This window comes from Emiliania huxleyi, assembly GCF_000372725.1.
Source record: "Emiliania huxleyi CCMP1516 unplaced genomic scaffold EMIHUscaffold_7, whole genome shotgun sequence".
Lineage (NCBI taxonomy): Eukaryota > Haptophyta > Isochrysidales > Noelaerhabdaceae > Emiliania > Emiliania huxleyi.
In genome coordinates, this window is record NW_005196756.1 from 480,606 (window position 1) to 502,762 (window position 22,157).

The window sequence follows — 22,157 nt, forward strand, 5'->3', positions numbered from 1 at the left end:
CTACGCCGCCGCATCCTGCGGCGGCTGGCCGCGCGGCACCTTGTATGAGCCGCCTGCGGCCTTCGCCATCGCCTTGGCCCGGTGGTAGGCCGCATCCGCTGCGGCGGCGGCGGCCGCCGCCGCCGCCACCGCCTCATCTTGGTCGGCGGCAGGTGCGCGGCCTCGCTTGCGCTGGACGCGCGGCGGCGTCGCCGGCGGCGCCTCCTCGGCCTCCTCGAGCCCAGTCTCATCCGCCGCCTTTGGCGAGTCGTCCAGCTCGGTCACCTCCGGCGACCCGAATGAGAGCCGCTGCCGCGGGAGCGACGTCGCCTTGGCCATCATGGTCTGCATCATGCCGACCTGCGCCTTGAAGAAAGGCCCAACCGCCTCCTTGAGGCCGTCTGCGACCTCCGCGGCGATCTTCTTGGCGATGGCGTCCTCGTTGACGAGGAGCGGCGCAGTAGAAATGGACTCCGTGTTGGGCCCGGGTGGCGCGCTCGTCTTCTCCTTGAGCGACTCGGCGAGGTTGTTGATCGCGGCGAGGATCTTGTCGTCCTTGGTGGTGTCGCTGGCCGCGCTGTTGGTCGGCGCGTTGGGGTTGGCAGCGCTCGAGGGGACGGGCGGGAGGTTCGGGCAATAGGGAGCAATGTGTCCCGGCCCGCCGCAGCGGTAGCAGACTACATACGAGAAACCGCGGCCCTTGCCGCCGCCCTTGCCGCCGCCCTTGCCGCCGCCCTTGCCGCCGCCCTTGCCGCCGGAGAACCAGTTGCCGTCGTAGTCGTTGTCGTGTGTGTTGCCCTTGAGGAAGCCGGTGAACATCGACCGCATGCCCTCCGACACGAAGTCGTTGGCCACCTGCTGCGCGATGTTGGTCATGTCCTGAGGTCCGGAAGGAGGCTGCGACATCCTGTTGCGCGGAGTGAGTCTCGCTCGCTCGGTCCAGATGTCGGGGTAGCGCAGCTGTGAGCGCTGTCAGAGCGGTGTTTCGACACCGATATCGTTCAAGGAGAACGCTGATTCAAAATCCGCTGTTCACGCTTCACAGGTAAGTGTAAGCGGAGCAGCTGAGTAGATACAGCGAATCCTTTGTGTTCACACCTGCAAGAGCAGGTGTGAACCGATTTCGGCCTTAGCCGTCGGTATGCCAATAGCGTGCTAGCCAAGTAGTACGCAGTTGGATTCCGAGGGTGTCCCATCACACCGCGCAGGCACCTCGCGACGGGTCGGCGCACTCGTGCGGCTCAACCCCGGGGGCGGTCGCGAAGTTTCCGAGAATTTGGGCTGGAAATGCCGCCGCCACGGGTTGGTGGCGCCCTCGGCGCGGGAGCAGGATTGCGATCTACGTTTGTTTGATTTTGAGGCTTTCGGAGGCTTTGGAAAGGAGGTCCGCAGCACCCTGAGGGAGGTGGCGAACCAGCTGAGCAACAAACTTTCGCACGCTCAGCACCTGGACGAGGTCACATGGACCACCAAGAACTGGCACGGGCTGCAGATGCAGCGTTTGTCTGTCGTCCTCCACACCGCCGTGGCGTGGCAGACGGTGAACGAGCTAGCGTGCGGGGAGAGCGGCATTGTGCACGGTGCGGAATGCATTGCCGTTCTTAACGGAGTCGCTTAGGCGGCTCCGGCGGTGAGCCGGTGAGTGTGCCAGTCCGCGCCAGTCCGCGCCCTTGTCGTGCCAGTGTGCTGTGAGAGAGGCTTGTATTTTAAGAATTCTTTCGCTGAGGGCTGGTCGGAGCTGGGGGCTGGTCGCGAGAGGAGATGGAGGCGGCGGAGGAGGAGATGCAGCGCGGCGAGGGTTCTGATGCCTATGCGCTATGGGCTTCAGATCTCTCAGTTAGGCGAGTGGGTCTGCGATGCTTGCCTGGAGGGCTATTTGGGGGGGGGGCTTTGGCGACTACTCGGAGCTGCGCAGCGGCTACGTTGCGCCGTATCCGAGTAACCCCTGGTGCCCTGGATAGGTCGCTCGCGCGACCTCTCCTGGATGCGCAAGGGGCCCATAGGGGTCACGCGGAGGGAGGCGCTGTTGGCGGCGGAGAAGGCGCGGGCGGCGGAGGGGGGGAAGGGCGGCGGCAGCGGGCGGCAGTCCCGCGAGGCACGCCGGCGGAAGGGTTCGTCTTCGCGGGGCGGGGTGCGCACTGCGCGCCGCGAGGATGAGGAGCCTGAGCCAGGGGAGGGTTGGGAAGGGGGGGCGAGGCCGGAGGAGTATGACGGCCTCTTCGACGGCCCATAAGGGGCCGTTGTCTGCTGTGCCTTTTGTGGTGCTAGTTCGTGCCAGTCTGCTGTCAGACCGGCGCATCGCAGAATTCTTTCGCGATGTCCTAAACCGCCGCGCCGCCGCTCGCGCCGCCTGCCCCCGCCGCCGCCGCCGCCCCCTCGCCAGACACGCCGCCTCCCGCCCGCCTGCTCGACCTCCCCACGGACCTCCTCATGCGCGCCCTCTCTCGCTGCGACCCCGCCGACATCGCTCGCGTCGCGGCCGTCTCGCTCCTCTTCCACGCCTCGCTTGCGCTGGAGGGCATCCGCTTGTGGGCGCAAGAGCGCGGCTTCGAGCTGCCGGCGCAGCCCGAGGGCGAGGGCTGCGCCGTGCGGTGGCTGTGCTATTCTGCGGCGCTGTTGCGAGAGTCCAACCCACCGGCGAGGGCGGCGGCAGGCTATACGCGCAGCGCGCGCCGCCGCCGTGCCTGGCACGTGGATGATTGGCGTCGCCATATCGCGCGTTGAGGCGCGCGGTCGCTCACGAGCACGCAGCGCTTGCGGCCGTGCTGTGAGACGTCGAGGCACTTGAGGCCGGTGCACGGCGGGAAGGGTGGCTCCTGGTGCGGGTCTTGCTCAGGAACTGGATGCTTGCGCCGGGCGAGTTCATGTCGAAGTCGATGAGAAAGATCGAGCCGCTCGCCGCGCCGCACCCGAGCAGTCCAGGGCAACAGCCTCGCTCTTGGTTGTGACATGTCCGAGACGATGCAGATCTGTATCGCGAGGAGAACCCGCAAGCCGGAGCGGGCGGAGATCCGCCGAGATCCGCCGAGTTTCGCCGATGGCACTCTCACCGCCGCTCACCGCCGTGTCGCCTCTCACCGCCCCTCCTCGCTGCCCGCAGGTGCTGACCGGTCCGGGCCACAACGGCAAGCTCAGCGTCGGCTACCAGCAGGCGCTGCTCGCGACCATGTCTGGAGGCACGCCCGGCCTCGCCCGGCACCGGGGGGGACACGTCCACGACACGCCGATGACACGTGCGAGACGTGTCTGTAGGCACGTCCGGCCTCACCGCCATGAGCTGCTCAAGTGCGCGCGACAGGGGGGGGGGGCTGCCGCTGGGGGGGGGGGGGGGGAGGCGTCGCTTCTCACCCGCCCGCTGTGTGGTCAGGTACGCAAGGATCGCCGAGGAGCAGCCGCTGTACGTCACGCCCGCCTACTCTCACAACCAGCCGACCGGCGCCGACCCGACCGACTTCGCGAACTCTGATCTCCCCGCGTTGTCCGTTGTGCCTGACTGCGGCATGCGCGGGGTGGCTTCACGACGGCCTTTTCAGGTCAGAGATAGCGGGACGCTCTGGCTCACTGTGGAGGACAACACTCGATGACGAAAAAGCAGGAGAGGGCGACTGTCGAGGGGTGTGAGCCTTGGGAGCGTCTGCGAGAGCGCTCCGACACACTCTGCCCGCAGACGCGAAACAACTTTCGCACATGTACATGTCATGTCCGTCAACACGTCACACTCATCATGTGACATGTCACACTCACTCACTCACACGTCAGTCGTCACACTCACAGCGGGTCAGCGCCCGTGGGCTCACGCACGGGGGCTATACAACGCTTAAGGGCAAGAGGGACCCGGCACCCGCACAGCGGTTCAGCGCGGGGTCTCTCACGGAGACACGGTCTCAGCGCCCTGCCTGTGCCACACGGCTGTGCCTCCGCGTCGTCGCAAGCTCGAAGACGAAGTCGAAACCAAAAAACGAGTCGCAGTAGCTAGGAGTGTTCAAAGTTTCTCTCTCAAGCTCGCCCCCAGGGCCGGTCGAGGGCGGCCCTCTCGGGTTTCCAAAAGCTTGGCGTTCTTCCCATTGGGGCCTTGCGCTTTCCTCTTGTTTAGAGACACCCCGCAAGGCGCGCGATCACACACGACACAGCCCGGTCATCTGAGACGGCCGAGAGTCGGCTGGCTATCTCGGTGAGGAGCGGTCAGGGTGTTGGTTTCGCCTGGTTTTCGCGGCCACAGTTTGCGGCCTGGGTTTCGTTTTCGCGAGAACCATGAAAACGAAAAATTCTAGCCTGGAGACCTCGAGAGAGTAGTGCTGAAGGCGCTGGATTTGATTGAGGCAATCGAGCCTCTGCTGACAGGCCATCACACATTCCCCCCTGTGCCTGATACCCACACAAGGCCCAACCCTCGCCTTTCCCGTTCCGCGCTCGCGCTGGCCCCGCCGCATCGACGCACATATGGCCGCGGGGAGCTGCACGCCCGAGCGGCGCGACGCCTCTTGCTCACGCAACCCGCCGCTCCCTCTCCGCTCCCACCATGCGATGCGCTTCGCTCTGGCGCCCGAGAGGCTGCGCCCCCTCTCGGCCTCACAATTCCTGCCACCTCCCGTTCGCAGGTGAGGCTGCTGCCATCGAGGAGCCGCGAGACGCGGCAGCTGCCGCTCGTTTCCCACCCTTACACCGAGCGAACCCGCCCGATTGCCCCCACTCTTTTCCGGCGAGAGAGCGATGCAGCCCGCTCGCTTGCAAATCGCCGCCCGGCTCCAGTCCGAGCGCCGAGGACGCGAGAGAGCGTGCCGGCGGCGTCGTCTCGACGCTCACGCCGCGACGTGCTGCCAGTAGGCGCGTCGGCGTTCTCCTGCTCGACACTCTCGTCCAGAACCAGTCATCAGAGCTCGCGTTAGTCCTCTGCACAGAGAGATGCGATACCTGGATCCCATTCGTCGATTTTCTTTTCCCTTCCTCGAGTACCAGGGCTCTTAGGCGACGCTTGGGTACTGGTGGGAGGGGGGCGGGGGAGGCGGTGGGGGTGGGGGTGGGGCTGGGGGTGGAGGGTGGGGATTGGAGATGTGTGAGATTTGCCCGAGATTGCCCGAGATTTTCTCATACCCCCATATACCCCCATATACCCCCATATACCCCCATATACCCCCCAGACATCTTCATAGCAGTCTTGCACCCTCTTTCACACGGTCCTGATCGCGTAGGCGCCAACCTTTCCGTTCGCCGAGATTGACCCGAGATTGACCCGAGATCAGAATCCGAGATTGACCGCGCTGGAGTAATGCGCGGGCGGCCCGTTGTGGGACTCTTCCGCACCTCTCTTTCTGGATAGTTTCTGGCCCTCTCATAATCCCATATTGCATATACCTCCATATACCCCATATACAACCCCCATATACCCCCATATACCCCCCATATACCCCCATATACCCAATATACCCCCAGACATCTCAGTACCAGTTTTGTACCCTCTTTCACATGGTCGCGATCCCGTAGGCGCTTGCCTTTCCTGCTACGAGCCGAGACTGACCTGAGATTGACCCCGCTGAGAAGGAGTTCCCGCCCTGCTCGCATCTCCGCTGCGTCTAGAGAGTGCCACTCTGTGCCCGCAGCCGCTAGGGCCACTCGAGCGCTGGCCTGCACCCTCCATCGGGGACACCACCCCTGGACAGCAGTTTTGACCCTCTTTCACATGGTCATGATCCGGTAGGTGCTGACCTCTCCGTTCGCCGAGATTGCCCCATCCTCTGCACAGTGTCCAGTAACCAGTAATAATGCGCGGTAGTACTCTGCACAGGCCTGAAACGTAAATCGAGCTGTCGCAGGAAGGCGTCATCATGAGTCTTCGCTGGCTGCTTCTCGCCGGCCTTGTCGGACTGTGCCGCGGCTTTGCGGCTGTCGGTCGGCCTGACGACGGCTGCGAAGACGCGGACGACACCACAGTCATGCAGGCCGCTCGAGGGATGGGGCTCGGCGACGTCATGAGCTGCAGCGACGTTGCGATCCAAGGCCTCTGCAGCCACCCGCAGGCAAAGGAGGGTTGCTGCAAGACGTGCAATCAGGGGTTCTTGCAGCTTTCGTGCCAAGGCGCTGGTTCTAGTTCCTTCATGAGCGAAGATTGCGGCGTGGGAAGCTGCTCCCAGACCGGAAAAGACGAGCCTTGCGAACCGTTCGGTCCCTGCTGCGAGGGCTACAAGTGTGTGCATCGTGAGCACAAGTGTATCCAGACCTGCGGCTCATGGGGATGCACCTATACCTGCACTGACTGGTATGGGTGCAACTTCGTCGACCAACCCTCTCCACCGCCATCGCCGCCGCCGCTGCCTCCGCCGCTTGAGGTGGTCAAGCCTTTCATCGTCGCGAGCACTCAGTCCTGCCCTCTCGGCCAGTCGTGCAGTCCCATCACCTGGACGAACCTGCCCGACACAGTCGTGGACAAGGGTTTCTACCTGCTCGGCTCTCAGTTCCTGGCGCCGCGGGCTGCCGTTAGTTGAAATTATTGATTATAGGTACCTGCGACCCCAACCCGAATCCGACTGGCACGGTGACAAAGGTGTGCCCGCTTGGCAGCCTGGAGCTCGCGCCGAGCGGAGACATCTCGGATGCGAGGCCGACGCTCTACAACGGCAACCTAGCCTGTGTGGCCCCGAAAGATGGCACGCAGTGCGACTTCCGCGGCCAAGACGGCACGCCGGACTACACCCCGTGCTCCGTGTCGTACACGTGCTCCAACAAGAGCGTTCACGGCGAGGACAAGTATCACCACCGGCCCCTCCAAGACTGCCCGCGAGGCACGTGGAGCTGCGTTGCGTACAACGGCGAGGACGCCGACGGCCTGGATGGGGTCCTCAAACACAGCACCGTTGGCTCAGATCCTGGCAAACACAGCCCCGTTGGCTCAGATCCGGGCAAAAAACAGCACGCCGTGCCTTGCTGGTTTCCATCGCTCTCGCCTCTTGGCCTCGAGCTGCAGGGGAATAAAACCAAGCCGGCCGCCCAAGCCGATCTCCTCGAGCAGTGCAAGCACCCGCCCTTCGTCTTTGCTTACGACGACCCTGGCCCAGTGTCGCGCACGCCAGAAAAGCCAGGCGTGCTGCCGTCGACTCCGACAACCTTCAGCTGCCTCAAGATCGCCGGCGACAACGAGACGGATATCGCGCCGCCAGAGTACTCGACCTTTCCCCAGACGGAGATTGCGACGCCGTGCGACCCAGCGGGCGGCAACACCTCCCTCGGCTTCTGCGACGACGACAACGACTGCCAGGCACAGTGTGACAACGACGACAACTGCCTCGGCTACTCGGTCCAGATAAGAGGTGGCAGTGGCAGCGGCGGCGGATACACCCCATTCCAGGAATCCTTTACGCTCAAGAAGTACCTCGGTCCCGCGTGCGTGGAGCACAATTCTTACGCACACATCCGCGCCAAGCCGGCAGCTGTCAAGCCAAAGCGCCGCTTTTTGATCGACCAGACGCTCGGCACACTGGAGGAGTGGAATCGCCAGTGCGGAGAGACGTTCTGGTCTCAAGGCACGTACGACTGGATGGCCCTCGAGGCCGGCAAGCCGGGGTGCGTCGGCGACGTTTGCCGAACAGATCCTGCGGCGAAGGCAGGGGCATGCGACATCCCGGGTGCACAAGATTGCGAATTCGACATGGCGCGGTACTTGCCGTTCTTCAGCCACGCCATCCAGCTTCGTCTTGTTGACGTAGCCAAAGGATCTCAGGCCCGCGCCGCTACTGCCTCGTCTTCGCCACCCCCCACCCCCCCTCCTCCCTTCACCATACCCACCTTACCGCGCTCGCTTACTGATCCCGTCTGATGATCAGATGTACACCTTTCCCGAGGACTCCGCGCTAGACGTCACCGGCGCGGAACAGGACGCCGGTGTGGTGAGCATCCTTCAAGCGAGGAACCTGCAAGCGACGGCAAGTGTCATCGACACCTTTATTGACGCTGAGGCGATGAGGTCTTCCTCTTCCCGTAGCCGCCGCACGCTCTTTGCGCCGTTCATGGACGACCCGATGCCGACGTCAGCAGAGTCCCGCATCGGCACCGCCTTGCTGCAAGCCCAGTCTGACCACTCGAAGAATATCGCTACTCTGACTGGCGGATCAACTATGGAGCGCAACTCGGGCTTCATACCGTCCTTCTCCTACGAGTTCTACGTCACGGATATGGGAAATTACGTCGAAGCCCTCACGAACCTCCAGACGGAGCTCGAGAAGGAGGTCGAGGAGGAGAAGGCACTACAGAATTACATCGCGAAACTCAGGATTGAGCAGGTCCCCCGCGCGCGCCAGCACGATTCACAAATAGTGCCGCCCTTTAGTACTAGTAATGTAAACCCGGCCCCCGCGGCTCGCAGGCGAAGCTGAGTGGCAAGGAGAGTGTCGCCGCAAAGACGCAAGAGATGACGATGAAGACGATCGCCACGGCGATCACTGGGATGAACGCCGGGATGGAGGGCATCTCCAACATGGGGCGTCAGATGAACGAAACCACGTTGAAGATGAAGTCGGATATCGACGCGTGGATTCAAGAGCAGCAGACGAAGGCCTGGTTGGATTTTGCTTTCGTCGTGGGGGATTTTGCTCTCTCGGTGGCGGCACCAATGTTTGCGGCTGCCAGTGAGGGCGCCAAGGTCGAGGCGCTGTTCCCGTGGGGAAAGAAGGCAGACAGGCACGAAAAAGATGTAGGCAAGTTTCGAGCCCCCAGTTGCATCGATGCACTTGACGACGAGTCACGGGCAATCTTGGCTAAGGTCTGGAAGGGCAAGGAAACTTGGCGCAAAGGCTTCTCTGAATTGATCAAGGGCGTCGATAGCTTCATGAAGGGCGTCGTTGGCATCACCGAGGCGGTTAAGGCGGTGTCCACGGCCGACGGGCTGAGCAGTGACGTTCGGGACGCCGCCGGAGCGTCCGTCGCGGCAATGGAAGAACAGTTCGGCTGGACAGTGACATAGATGCTCACTGGAGCGGCAACCGGTAGGTTGCTCTCACAGCGCGTAGTATCTTTGATGCCGCCCCGGACCACTCTGCAGGCCGAGCAATGTCTCCCTAATACCAAGCAGCAACGACTCTCTGGCTGACCTCTCGACCATGGCGTTCATGCTCAACAACCTGCTGCCCAATCTCGGCACAGGGTACTGGTCGGGGATGTATGCGAACTCTGGAGCGAGCTTCGTGCTCTTTCGGCGCCATGCCTATCGTGCTCTCGAGGTCCCTCTCTTTGAACATAGGCGACATGATGGAGCCATACACGACGGGGTACAACACTAAAATCAATGTTGGGGCAAAGAAGTGGCTCAAGCAGATGCGCGCGCAGTGCGATTACGGCAACGGTGCGACCATCCCCCCTCCCCCCCCTCGCCCAGCGACGCTTGACACACAGCGCTACTGTGTCTACAAACGCGCTGACCCCAGCGCCCACCTGGCTCCCCGCTGCCTCTCCCAACCAGATTACGTGACCAATGGCGTCCGTTTTGTTGCTGGCGTACAGCAGGCGCAGCGGTGCGGTTCTTGTGCTCCTTCTGCCCGCCGCTCCTCACGCGGGGCGCATTGCGCTTTTGGGATAGGCGCTGATCAACCTCGCTCAGGAGGAAGCAAACAAGAATGTTCACAAAGCCATCAAGGACGCGTTTGGCATTTCGGGCGATGTGGATTTGAAGACCTCGGCGGCCGAGAAGAAGCTGCTGATCGGGGCAAGCCCCGCCCCTTCCTACTCTAAGCCCTCTGTGGCTCTAAGTGCTCTGATGTGCCCGATCGCTCCCTGCCTCTCACGCTCGCTCCCTCTTCCTGACCTCTCAGACTCAGATGTCGATCATGGCGCTGCAGCTTTATGTGACCACGCGGCAGCTGTGCCAATCTTTTGCCTACCAGACGACCCAGCTCTTCCAGCAGTGCGTTGTCGGCAGCATCGGAGCCAAGTCGCCCAACAACCCGCTCGACGAGCTGTGCGGAGCTTTCTCGAACGGCACCGCCTACTTCAAGCCGTTCGAATACGATGTTTTCGCCGGCGCGTCATACAGGGACCTCGATGGCTTCACGAAGTACGCGAGGGCCTACGTCAAGGAGCTCCAGAAAGTGTACTCGCAGGTGAGAGCTGAGAGACTCACTCGTTGGGCGCACTCCAGACGATGTGCTCGATAGCCCCTTCCGCCAGCTCTCATAGCAGTGTCCCCTGAACACAGGCGACAGATGTCGAAAAATGCGTCAGAAACGCGGTTTGGGGCAAACGCACTGGAGCTATCGATCGGCCCTTCCTCTCGCTCATCATTCGCCCGGAGAAACTTCCGCTGTGCAATGGCACCGACGGGTACGTCCGCACCGACGCGCCAGTCGTATGCAACATCGATTCTGATGCGAAATCGAATGGGGCTCCATACCCGATGGGGCCGGACGACGGCCCGCTCATTGAGTTCTGGCACAACGACTCGTGCCTTCCAAATGCAAGTGCAGCACCGTTGTCGAGCGGAGAGACGTGCTGCCAGACCATTGCGTGGACCAACAACTGTGCGCGCCCCACTAAACATACCCAACCCACCGCACCCCGACCCGCAAACCAGCCTCCACCGCCGGCGGCGGTGATGAAGACGAGCCATGGAGGGGCGAGGGCCGCAGGCACCTTCTCCGGACACGGCCCGCCGCTTCATGAGCTGAGAGCCCGTCCTCGATGCGGACGAGCCCGAAGAGCGCCACGTAGGGCTTCTCGCGCACACATGGCCGGGCCAAACGCCGGGTCGACTGGAGCGGCGATGACGGCGGTCGGGTCGATGTCGAGGACGGGCCGAGACGTGACAGTGACAGCGCGAACGCCCTGTGCCGCCGGGGAGCAGGTGCGTCATTCAAGTGCTTGAATGGGAGGCACCCACGGGGCGGCAACGCAACGGCGCACCGCACTCTCGTCCGCGAAGTCCGTGTAGCACTCGGTGGTCGCCTGCGACATGCCGCCGGTGCGGTCGTCCTTGTAGGTCTTCGAGCAGGTACGCGGAGAAGGTACGCCGACCTCGTACTGCGAGGGAAGCGGCATCGACCGAGGAGGCGACGGTAAAGTGGGCTGCCGGCATGCCGGAGATGGCGACGCGGCCCTGCGCGAGGGCGAGGAGAAGGGTGGAGGCAGGCGGGAAGGCGGGGGGGCGGAGGGGGGGAGACGATCTGGAGGGAGGAAGGGGGGGTGGGGGAAGGGAGGGCGAGGGCCGCCGGCACCTTCTCCGTCCTTGTTGAGCTGAGAGCCCGTTCTCGATGCGGGGTCTCATAGTTGAGAGTGATCTCCTTTGTGGGCGTCGCCAGCGGCACCGCACCCTCCATCATATATCGACGGGTGTACTCCCAGTCGGGCGCCAGCACGACGACGACATTCTCAATCGCCACCTCCGCCGCCGACTTCCGGAACTCGTTCGAGATGGAGGTGAGCGAATCAGTAGCGCCGTGGAGCGAGTCGAGCATCGTCCCGACGACAGCGCCGATGCAGGCGATGATGATGATCGAGGATATTCCTGGGCCGATGGAAGCCATCTTCATCTGCCGCGCTCTCATCTTGTCGGCCTCGTACAAGCCATGCCCATTGTGGCTGGCGAGGTGTGCGCTGCCGCTCATGTTTGTTGTGTGTAGAGGCGAACGAGCGGCCCAAGGCAAGTGCAGCTGCCGACGCGATACGGGTTCTTGAGGGAAGCTGCTGTTGTTGTGCTCGCATTTTGTTGCCAGAGAGCTGTCCCGGACACGCTTCGATTTCTCTTTTCCGGTCGGTGTCAAACAATACAGACTTCACGCCTACACGGACGGCAAACCCTCACGTGGCCCGGGCGGTTCCCGCAGCGAATATAGCGGATGATTGGCGGGGTTATCATACACCAAGCTTGGTCCGCCCATTGACGTGTCTCCACGTCACTTCGTGCCTCGACCCTAAGTGCTATGCTGCTAAAAGATAACTCGCTATTGCAATGAACAAAACTGACAAAATCAAGGCCTTACACTTCACACCTGCCATCTCCTCTCACGACACCATGCACATTGGACAAAAAGAGAAAGAAGCGCGTACTCCCCTAAACTCGTGTGTGAACCCTCTCCCTCCCGCTGAGCCTTCCTGCGTGCTTACGGCCCTCTCGCCGTCCTACCTCGGTCGAAAGCCGCCCTACGACTCTAAAGGCAGCGGGCAGCGAGGCTGAGGAAGCGGTCGGCGTCCACTTGCGAGTCGCAGATGGGCTTACGCCCGACGCCGCAGCGCGGGCTAATGTAGTCGAGGCACTTGGTGTTGCATTCGGCGCCTGGCACGGCCGACGTGGCACCAGGTGGGCACGGGGGGTCCGTGCAGAGCTTGGTCCAGTCGTTGCCACACGGGAAATCGCAGACAAAGCCGCCGTCGTCGGTGGCGACCGGGTAGCCCCCGTGCGCGATGCACTGCAGTGCAGGCGACGTGGCGCAGTTAACGCCAAGAGCCTGGAGCTCCGCGGTGCAGGCGATGCAAGAGTTGGCGATGCAGTTGACGCCGACGGCCTGGATGTTCGCATCGCACACCACTTCGTACTCGCCGCATGACTCCTCGTCCTCCTCGTCCTCCGCGTCGTCGGACGTGGGAGAGCTGCCGTGGTCGCAGACGTAGTTGCTAAGGATGCCTGGCGGGCAGCACTCGCACAGGTAGTCCTCACACTCCGGGCAGGAAGAGCCACACTTCTTGACCTCGGGCTCGGTGCACACGAGGGTGACCGGAACGGGCTCTGGCGGCGTGGCGCAGTCGACACCGCCGTCTTGCAGAGTCTTGGTGCAGGCGGTGCAGGTGCCGATGAGACAGTCGTCGCCGAGCGCCTGGATAGCCGCGTCGCAGACCACCTCGTACTCGCCGCACTCCTCGTCCTCGTCCACCAGCGGCGTGGCGCAGCTAACGCCAAGAGCCTGGAGCTCCGCGGTGCAGGCGATGCAAGAGTCAGCGATGCAGTTGACGCCGACGGCCTGGATGTTCGCATCGCACACCACTTCGTACTCGCCGCATGACTCCTCGTCCTCCTCGTCCTCCGCGTCGTCGGACGTGGGAGAGCTGCCGTGGTCGCAGACGTAGTTGCTAAGGATGCCTGGCGGGCAGCACTCGCACAGGTAGTCCTCACACTCCGGGCAGGAAGAGCCGCATTTCTTGACCTCGGGCTCGGTGCACACGAGGGTGACCGGAACGGGCTCTGGCGGCGTGGCGCAGTCGACACCGCCGTCTTGCAGAGTCTTGGTGCAGGCGGTGCAGGTGCCGATGAGACAGTCGTCGCCGAGCGCCTGGATAGCCGCGTCGCAGACCACCTCGTACTCGCCGCACTCCTCGTCCTCGTCCACCAGCGGCGTGGCGCAGCTAACGCCAAGAGCCTGGAGCTCCGCGGTGCAGGCGATGCAAGAGTCAGCGATGCAGTTGACGCCGACGGCCTGGATGTTCGCATCGCACACCACTTCGTACTCGCCGCATGACTCCTCGTCCTCCTCGTCCTCCGCGTCGTCGGACGTGGGAGAGCTGCCGTGGTCGCAGACGTAGTTGCTAAGGATGCCTGGCGGGCAGCACTCGCACAGGTAGTCCTCACACTCCGGGCAGGAAGAGCCGCACTTCTTGACCTCGGGCTCGGTGCACACGAGGGTGACCGGAACGGGCTCTGGCGGCGTGGCGCAGTCGACACCGCCGTCTTGCAGAGTCTTGGTGCAGGCGGTGCAGGTGCCGATGAGACAGTCGTCGCCGAGCGCCTGGATAGCCGCGTCGCAGACCACCTCGTACTCGCCGCAGGAGACATCCTCACCCTCCGCAGTATCGTCGGAGGGAGGGTGGCCGTTCTGACACACGTAGCTGGGCTGCGGTCCCAAAGGGGGTGGAATCACAAACGTGGAGCAGCACTCGCAGACGTAGTCGTTGCACGTGGGGCAGGTCGGGCCACACAGCTCAGTCTCGATGATTGCGTAACAAGATGGTGCGGCCTCTCCGACAGGCGCCGCTGACGCCAAGCCCAAGGCAGCAAAGACGGCGAGGATACTCAGCATCATCCTGCGCGAGGAGTCGGCAGTGAGTGCGAGGCGTTGATCGGCGAGGGCGGCTGCTGTAGCCACCTGGACTTTCGCGCTGTTGCTTGCAATTCAGGCGTCGTCCTTCCATGACGCAATTTCGGCGTTTTACGCTAAAGGCGTGAATTGCCCGGTGGTGCTAAAAGACAGCTTCCTTTTCTTTTTGTCGAACCCTGTCTGCCGTGAGATACGGCGGGAATTCTTTGCTCCTTATATATTCGCGGGGCGGACGGCGAAACGTGAGGCGCAGTCATTAGATAAGCTGCCGTCTTGCTTGCTGACACCTCAAACACCATGGGGTGCAGCTCTTCAAAGCAGTCGGCGGGCCCGAAGCAGCCTCCGGGACCACTCGATCGAAGCGCGCTGCTCGCGGAAATCTTTCAAGAATGTGACGCTGACGGCAACGGCACTCTCTCCATTGCCGAGTTCAGGCGTCTGGCTGGTAGCGAGGCCCTTAAAGGAGCCAGCTTGAACATGCAGGAGGCGATTTTCTCCTTGTACGACGAGGACGGGGACAGTACCTTGAGCCTGGACGAATTTATCAGGGCCAACCTTGAGTCTGGCTCAGGCCTATCGGACCCAGAATTTTTTGAGCAAGCCCAGACGTGGCGCAAGCTAGTTGGAAAGTAGTGGGACAATGTTGCGTTGCTTTTCTGCTGCTCTTCAGTAGAGCGATCTGCACTCTTCATCCACAGTCGAGCACGACAGCACGAGAGGCGAGAAGCGAGACGGCAGCCGTAGCGGGTGACGGCATATGTGTGTATGTGGAAGACGTATGCATATGGGCATGTGTGAAAGAAAGGTAGACGACAGTGATCAGACTCTTACTGTATGTCACTGAGAGCTAGTAGAAATTAGGGACCTTGGAGGTATGTACGTTGCAGAGAGAGCATGCGCGGGAGAGAGAGAGTCAGAGACGGTACAGAGAAGGAGGGGGGGGGGGGGGGGAGCGGGCGGCGGTGTATGGCAGAATAGACTCGGCAATGGTCGCGCCGGCGTTTCGGATCGACTCTGTCGCGGTGGAAACGACTTGCGGAACCGCATCCGCGACCTTCACGAGCGCATCAAGTCGTGGCTCGTGTCACGACCGTCGTGTGGGCCACGCGCTTGCTGTACTCTCACTCCCAAGCTGCAGGAAGTAAGACGCGCCGTTGTTCATGCGGTCGATGCGCTTGATCATGATCTCCCCCTCAGCCCTTGTGTCCGCCGCCGCTTTGTTTGAGCAAATTGGTATCAGTGGTCGTGTAGGCAGCCTTGATATGCTGAAAGTTCAGCGGCGGCTTGTCTAGCGTGTTTCCAAACCCGTACGCCCGCCGCCCCTGAGGGGGTCGGGCCCCCTAGTCTGAAAACAAAAAGAAGCTCGATAGGGCATAACATAAACAACAGGTAGCGGTGGTAGTGCTGCTTCATTCGCTGTGGTACTACCTCTCCCATACCGCCTTTCACAAGGTGCCGGGCCTCTTCTTCGTGCACAAGTTCCACCATCGGTTCAGGGGCAAGTCAGTCTCGCCATCTACCGCCCTCGCCGTGTCGCCGCTCGAGTTCATCTTCGCGTTTGGCCCCGGGCTGGTTCTGCTCAAGCCCTCGCGGGCCACCCTGCAGGCGTCATTGGTTGTCGTGATGGGCCACAACCTCCTGATGCACTTTCCGCCTGTGGAGGAGGCGTCCCGGTGGCTGCCTCGCGTCCTTGTCCGCACGGCGGACCACCTCTCGCACCACAAGCACCCAGGGGACAAGCTTTCGGGCCACACGCTGTCGTACGACTACATTGGCGAGCTCCTGCAGCTGAAAAGACTCCTTCCCAACCGGGTCGGTGGCCCTTTCTCGTGCGCTAATGCGGACTGCATCGTCAGCGGTGCTTGCCGACAGCCAAGGCGCAGCCTGTGACTGGCGATTTCAACCACCTGAGTGGGCCATTTTTTCGCGCATCGCACGGCACATGAGCTTGGGCTTCGCATGTGCGATCACCCGAGTTCTCTCCTGTGTCGGCCTGTCGAGCTCAACTATTGTACCGCTATCCAGCATGCTGTCCAGTAATACCGCTAGACTATGTTCGCTTGATTGTGCAGGTGTCTGTTCAGATGTAGGTAATGTACGTTGTATGTTTAGAGAGAGAGAGAGAGAGAGAGAGAGAGAGAGAGAGAGAGAGAGAGAGAGAGAGAGAGAGAGAGAGAGAGAGAGAGAGAGAGAGAGAGAGAGAGAGAGAGAGAGAGAGAGAGAGAGAGAGAGAGAGAGAGAGAGAGAGAGAGAGAGAGAGAGAGAGAGGTTTTTAGCAATACTAACTATACCCAATACCAAACAACTCTATGTTCAGAGGGGGCATATCACTATACACATATTAATAGCAAATCGTCATTTCATAGAAACATAAATGCGCCTTGCGTGGGGGCGTACCGCCTCTGTGAGCTCACACAGCTCACAGCTCACTCCTCATTCCAGCGATTACTGCTTCTGCTACCTGGCGAGCGATCACCGAGCGATATAGTAGGAAAAAGAATTTTACAACCAAACTCCCTCGCACGACACTAGAGGCAGCACGGGACTGGCGCGAACTGGCACTACCACGGCAAAAAGAATTTTACCGCCAAACTCGGCGCCCACTGTCCACCTGCCAGGGCCTCGGCGAAAGGCACTCTCCTGCGCTACCATGGGGCCCCACCGGGCCCATGGACATCCTGAGGACATGGGCATGCTCGAGGCGGAGCAGCAGATGTGGGTCGCCAACCAAAAGCGTGATCTTCTCGAGCTGCGCCACCGGCAGATCCATGCCCGCGTCGATTTGCTGAACCAGCTGAACACTCAGGCGATGCTGGTGGCGGGCTCGGCGGTCGCCTCGCTTGGAGGCGAATCGCTGGAGACCATAGACGCCGTTTGGGCCACTGCGACCGTGCTCGACTTCATCTTTGTCGCTTCGACCGCGGCTACGCTCTGCTTCTCCCTCTGGGTGATCTTCATCTCTTCCAACCTGATTATGCTCTCACAGATGACGGCTCTCACTGGCCACTCGGCCTACGACGTCAAGACTGCCGACGAGATCCTGGTGTGACTGCCTCAACTCTCTCTCCCCTCTCCTCTCCGCTCCTCGCCACGCCTCCAGCATGCTCCCTTCCTATCGCCCAGGAGCGGCGAATCAATCAGGTGCGCTCCTTCTACCTGCTCGCTCTCGTGACTCTGCTCGTCAGCGCCCTCTCGATGGTCTGGATGAACTGCACGCACTGGAACTCGCTCATCTCGACAGTCATCTTTGCCGTTGTCGTCGTGCACGCCGTGCACACTCTCCGGGAGACGTCGGCCGAGTTCCAGAGGTCTGTCGCTCTTCGCTGGGCGTCCTATAGGAGTGCCGACCTTTTGAATTGAGGGTGCCCGCTACTAGGTCCACCAGCTTCGATGGCGGGGACGACACGCACCTGTTGCAGTGCATCAACTCGGCATGGCCCCCGGGCTGCTGCCGCCGCCGCGACGCGCAGCGGGCGCGCTCTGTGCGCTTTCACGGGAGGAGGGAGAGGGTGGCCAGCGGCCGTTCTCGCGCTGGCCGCCCCGAGGGCAGCAGCGCAGGCCGCCGAGAGGCGTACGGTGGGTGGGTACTGAAGTCCAAGCCGCACGCGGGACCGCTGCGCAGCAAGGTGCGACCCAGCGCGATCGACCTCTTCCGTGCCGCGATCGCCGCATCCCGCCCCATCGGCCAACCGAGCGACCGCAGCGCCCGCCACGCCGCCGCAGAGCCGCGAGCAGACGGCGGCGAGGAGCACGCCGCCCGCTCGGCGCACCCGCCGTTCCTGCCGCCCGCCGGCCCGCTCCACGATCGCTGCTGGCTGGTTTTGCGCGACACGACGCTGGCCTGGTACAACAGCGAGGATGAGCACACCCTGCAAACGCCGCCAAAGGTGTGGGGAGCTAGGCCCTCTGTAGCCGGACCTCTCGCGATGGGTGCTCCTTCCCGACCTTTCTCATCTCACCTCCGCCATGACTTGCTGCAGGAGGTGGTCTCCCTACAGGGCTACATTGTTCGCGAGACCATGGAGCCGGAGCCGTCATGCGGCGCCGCGCTGATCGTGATGCCGCGCTCCGCCCTCGCAGCAGCCACGTCCGCGGTCACGACCGACCAAGCGGCGGCGCTCGCCCCAAAGTCGTGGTACATGCGTGCAGAGACAGACGAGGAGACGCGGCGATGGTACACGCCTCCCGCCCCCGCAAAAGGAGCAACCGCCGCACTCTCCCGTCGCTGTCCCGACTCGGCCGCGCGCCCCTTGTTTAGGCGGGATATGCTGAACGTCGCGATCCGGCAGGCCGCGCGTCCCGCTCTGGGGCAGAGCGGCGCAGATGCACAGCGCGGACCCGGAGGCGTGATTGGCGGGGCGCTTCTCTAGAGAGCCGTGAACTAAAAATGAAACTCCGAGCTGAAATTCGGCTTGGGTCTTCGCATCATCCGAGTTCTCTCCCGTGTCGTCCTGTCGAGCTCAACTATTGAGTATGCTGTGCCTGTCCAGTAGTACCGCTAGACTAAAGCCGTATGTTCGCTGTATGTGATACTCCTCTCGTGTGCCAGGCGTTCACCGTTCTGACTGTTCCGCAGCGATATCCGTATAGCGAGGGGGAGAGGTGGGGGGAAGCGAAGGGGGTGGGAGGGGTATGGAATGGACGGGGGGTTGGAAGGCGATCGCCTGTGCTCGGCAAAGATGCCAGTCAGGCCGACGATGGTCATCGAGTTGAAGACGGCGGCGCGGCGACGATGTCGCCGACGCCCTCGTCCGACTCGGTCACGAGCGGGGCGAATCACCGTGAAGAACTCGGGCGCCGACGACCCGACCTCCATGAAGGGTGCGCCGGCGACGTCCTCGGGCACCTCTTGAGCACCTCGACGCACCTCATCGATCGCCTCGGCGTACGAGTCGTCGCAGACGATGGCGATGCCGACGAAGAAGTAGAACCTGCGCGGGAGAAGGGGGGGGGGGGGGGGGAAATGAAGGGGGGGCGGGTCGGCGAGGGCGAGGGCGGAGGGGCGGAAGCGGCGTGGGCGGCGGAAGGGCGGGTGGAGGCGGGAAGGGCGGGGGTGGGTGGGAGGAGCAAGAGGACAATGCCCCCCTCCGCTTGCCCCCTCGTCCAGCAAAGGTGGGCTCTGCGCCGCGTCAAGAACGAGTGCGCGCGCCGCGCGGAGGGAGGCGCGCTCGCCTTGTTGCCGAAGCTGGCGGTGGTGGGGGCGTCGGCGGTCGCGGGTCGGCGACGTTGAGCGTCAAGGCGACGATGTCGGGGCAGGAAGGACGGCAAAGCGGTGACGGAGTCGGCGGTGGAGAAGTCGGAGGTGAGCGACCCGAGGCGCGACCGCCGCACGCAGCGACCAAGAGCGCTGGTCCGCGATGTAGCAGATGTTGTCCGGGGCACGGAGAGCGTCAAGGGCACGCGCGCGCCAGCCGCCGCCGTTGAGATTCAGTCGCCCGTGGGCTGGGGTCGAGGGTCTTGGGAGCAGCGTGTGCCGCGGCGCCGCGTCGTTCGGTGTGCGTACCATTTCCCCCACTAGCTTGACGCTCGGAGCGCGACACGCGAGGCCGAGGGTCGCCCCCCCCGCACTTCGGGCGGACCGTAAGCGGCGAGAGCATAAAACAAGTAAATGCAGACGAACACGCCGGGTCAGGGACGCGCTGCTCCCCGCGCGGCCCTGCAAACTGCGCATAGAGCTGTCTTGCAAGGATCTTTGCGTTCCAAATCAAGCGGATGCGGGCGTGCCGGGCGGCCACGCCTCGACCTTCTTGGGCAGCAGCTGGTCCAACAGGTCCTCTCCGTGTCCTAGGCAGGCGTGGCCGCCCTCGCCCCAGGCAAAGACGGCGCTGTCGGCTGTGGTGGCGATGCTGTGGCTGGGTCCAGCCGACAGAGCGACGACGCGCCGGTCAGCAAAGGCCTCGACCTTCTTGGGCAGCAGCTGGCTCTGCTCGTCGCCGTGGCCCAGCTTGCCGTTGCCTCCCCAGCCCCAGCTCCAGACGGCGCCGTCGGCGGTGAGGGCGAGGTTGTGCGCGAATCCCGCCGAGACAGCGACGACGCGCTTCCCCGCCAAGGATTCGATCTTCTTTGGCAGCAGCTGGGCCTGCTCGTCGCCGTGGCCCAATCGGCCGAAGGGACCGTAGCCCCAGCTCCAGACGCCGCCGTCGGCGGTGATGGCGAGGCTGTGGTGCTGTCCAGCCGACACAGCGACGACGCGCTGGCCAGCAAAGGCCTCGATCTTCTTGGGCAGCAGCTGCTCTTGCTGGTCGCCATGGCCCAACCCGCCTCCACCTCCCCAGCCCCAGCTCCAAACAGCGCCGTTGGCGGCGAGGGCGAGGCTGTGCATACATCCCGCCAACGCAGCGACGACGCGCTGACCCGCAAAGGCCTCGATCTTCTTGGGCAGCAGCTGGCTTTGCCTGTCGCCGTGGCCCAACCGGCTGTTGCCTCCATGGCCCCAGCTCCAGACAGCTCCGTCGGCAGTTATTGCGAGGCTGTGCGCGCCTCCAGCCGACACAGCGACGACGCGCTGGCCAGCCAACGCCTCGATCTTCTTGGGCTCCAGCTGGTCCTGCTCGTCGCCGTGGCCCAACCGGCCAAAGAGTCCACGGCCCCAGCTCCAGACACTGCCGTCAGCGGCGAGGGCGAGGCTATGCGCGGCGCCTGCCGACACGCTCACGGCGCGCTCACCCAGCGTCGAGGGGAGGCGGGTCGGCGTGTTGAGCCGCGTCACGCCCTCGCCGTGACCGAGCAGCCCTGGATAGCCTGCCTCACTGCCGCACAACGAGAGCCGCCCCTCGCCGTCGATGAAGAGGCGGTGCTGCCAGCCTCCCGCAGCCCTCGCTGGCGGGTTGGACTCGCGCAGCAGCGCAGCGAAGCACAGCCACCGCACGGCGCAGCTCTCGCCCTCTGGCTGCGCCGGCAGCTCGTAGCCGCGCTCTTGCGCCCACAAGCGGATGCCCTCCACCACAAGCAAGGCGTGGAAGAGGAGGGAGACGGCGGCGACGCGAGCGATGTCGACGGGGTCGCAGCGAGAGACGACACGCACGAGGAGGTCCGTTGGGAGGTCGAGGAGGCGGGTGGGCGGCGGCGTGTCTGGCGAGGGAGCGGCGGGGGCGGCGGGGGCGAGGCGGCGCGAGCGCCGCGGCGGGGTGGACATCGCGAGAAAAAGAATTTAAGCAGCGCATCGCGCTCGGCATGGGCGTCACGACCACAAAGCAGGACTCCGGCACTGGCACCAAGGCGACAACAAAATCTCTAACGGGCTGTTGACTTCAAAAGATTTTTATTCGGAAATAGAAGTCTGGGTCAGTGTCACAGCAGGTGCGGCGTCCAAAGAAGCAACACCCATAACCGAGACGTTTACCTTACCTTACCTTACCTTACCGCCAGCGTGGCTCTGAGATTGCGCGGCTCCTGAAGCTTTCAGCCTCCGCCAGCCTCACCGCCGGCCGACACTGGCGGTAGGAGCCCCACGTCCCGGAGTGCAGCGTGCTCTTTGTACTGATCGTGCCAGATCTTCATAGCAGTCCCGTCGGAGTACTGCATATCGTCGGAGTAGCCAAAAAGCTTCACGCGTTGCACGCCGTATACGCTCGCGAATAGCAGCGCTGCTTGCATCCCTCGCGACGGGTCTGAGCGACACAATAAGTCGCCGACCGCCCGTGGCGCCGGGCGGCAAAAGGACAATAGCCGACCCCGTGTTGTTTGGTTCTTGACCGCAAGCTTCGGCAAACCCTCCCTACTCCTCTCCCACTGGAACTTGTCCCGGTCCCAACACTCGAGACTTAGCAAGACAGTGGCGGGGCGGAAGTTGCGCCGCCGGCAGCCAACATTATCGCAGGTAACCCAAACATTGGCGCGGTTGGTCAGATTTTTCGTTGCTTGCCCTCCGTTTACGCGGATCACCAGGTCTGCCGCTGCGATTGCACGCCGCGCTGCCACTGCATCGCCCACGTTGCCACTGGCAATCATTGCCACTTGCCGGGGCTCCCCGGAGAAACCACCCCTGGACATCAGTTTGGGAAGGGTCAGATTGTCCACGCGTTCGACGCGAGTCCCCGAATAGACATCGTAGCAGGTGAACGTGAGCTGATGCCCCTTGACCCTGTAAACCATATCGCGGGCAATCTCCGCTTTGTCAAGCCTGAAATCATGACGCTGCGTGCGCCAAGGCAGACGGGGGGTTAAAGCAGCCAA

At 63.0% G+C, this 22,157-nt stretch overlaps 5 protein-coding genes across 5 annotated transcripts; 3 read left to right on the plus strand and 2 right to left on the minus strand.

Annotated features, from left to right (window-relative positions):
- Window positions 1-885, minus strand: EMIHUDRAFT_96710 (hypothetical protein; the record flags this gene model as incomplete). The annotated part of the gene is made up of 1 exon (XM_005761808.1): window positions 1-885. One exon carries the CDS (start codon window positions 883-885, stop codon window positions 1-3), a length of 885 nt encoding a protein of 294 aa, XP_005761865.1.
- Window positions 886-2,396: 1,511 nt separating this feature from the next.
- EMIHUDRAFT_432846 (hypothetical protein) lies at window positions 2,397-3,682 on the plus strand. Its single transcript, XM_005761809.1, has 3 exons — window positions 2,397-3,155; window positions 3,232-3,264; window positions 3,347-3,682. Exons 1-3 carry the CDS (start codon window positions 2,929-2,931, stop codon window positions 3,561-3,563), a joined length of 477 nt encoding a protein of 158 aa, XP_005761866.1. The 5' UTR covers window positions 2,397-2,928; the 3' UTR covers window positions 3,564-3,682.
- Window positions 3,683-5,801: 2,119 nt separating this feature from the next.
- Window positions 5,802-8,929, plus strand: EMIHUDRAFT_96711 (hypothetical protein; the record flags this gene model as incomplete). Its single annotated transcript, XM_005761810.1, has 4 exons — window positions 5,802-6,003; window positions 6,474-7,533; window positions 7,952-8,249; window positions 8,333-8,929. 4 exons carry the CDS (start codon window positions 5,802-5,804, stop codon window positions 8,927-8,929), a joined length of 2,157 nt encoding a protein of 718 aa, XP_005761867.1.
- A 2,955-nt stretch (window positions 8,930-11,884) lies between these two features.
- Window positions 11,885-13,971, minus strand: EMIHUDRAFT_350596 (hypothetical protein). Its single transcript, XM_005761811.1, has 2 exons — window positions 13,064-13,971; window positions 11,885-12,157 (listed from the first exon to the last, which is right to left on the minus strand). The coding sequence occupies exons 1-2, from the start codon at window positions 13,965-13,967 to the stop codon at window positions 12,105-12,107; spliced, it is 957 nt and encodes a 318-aa protein (XP_005761868.1). The 5' UTR covers window positions 13,968-13,971; the 3' UTR covers window positions 11,885-12,104.
- A 2,697-nt stretch (window positions 13,972-16,668) lies between these two features.
- EMIHUDRAFT_448361 (hypothetical protein) lies at window positions 16,669-18,518 on the plus strand (the record flags this gene model as incomplete). Its single annotated transcript, XM_005761812.1, has 5 exons — window positions 16,669-17,025; window positions 17,106-17,290; window positions 17,359-17,869; window positions 17,963-18,156; window positions 18,241-18,518. 5 exons carry the CDS (start codon window positions 16,669-16,671, stop codon window positions 18,350-18,352), a joined length of 1,359 nt encoding a protein of 452 aa, XP_005761869.1. The 3' UTR covers window positions 18,353-18,518.
- Between the last annotated feature and the right edge of the window lie 3,639 nt (window positions 18,519-22,157).

Excerpts from the sequence above, each read along its gene's own strand:
- EMIHUDRAFT_350596 (XM_005761811.1), bottom strand. The coding sequence starts at position 13,967 with ATGATGCTGAGTATCCTCGCCGTCTTTGCTGCCTTGGGCTTGGCGTCA. Across the intron at positions 12,158-13,063 it reads CGGCTCTTCCTGCCCGGAGT|ACTCGCAAGTGGACGCCGAC; the intron begins GTGAGGACTACC and ends AGCCCATCTGCG.
- EMIHUDRAFT_432846 (XM_005761809.1), top strand. The coding sequence starts at position 2,929 with ATGTCCGAGACGATGCAGATCTGTATCGCGAGGAGAACCCGCAAGCCG. Across the intron at positions 3,156-3,231 it reads GCTCGCGACCATGTCTGGAG|GCACGTCCGGCCTCACCGCC; the intron begins GCACGCCCGGCC and ends ACGTGTCTGTAG. Across the intron at positions 3,265-3,346 it reads CACCGCCATGAGCTGCTCAA|GTACGCAAGGATCGCCGAGG; the intron begins GTGCGCGCGACA and ends CTGTGTGGTCAG.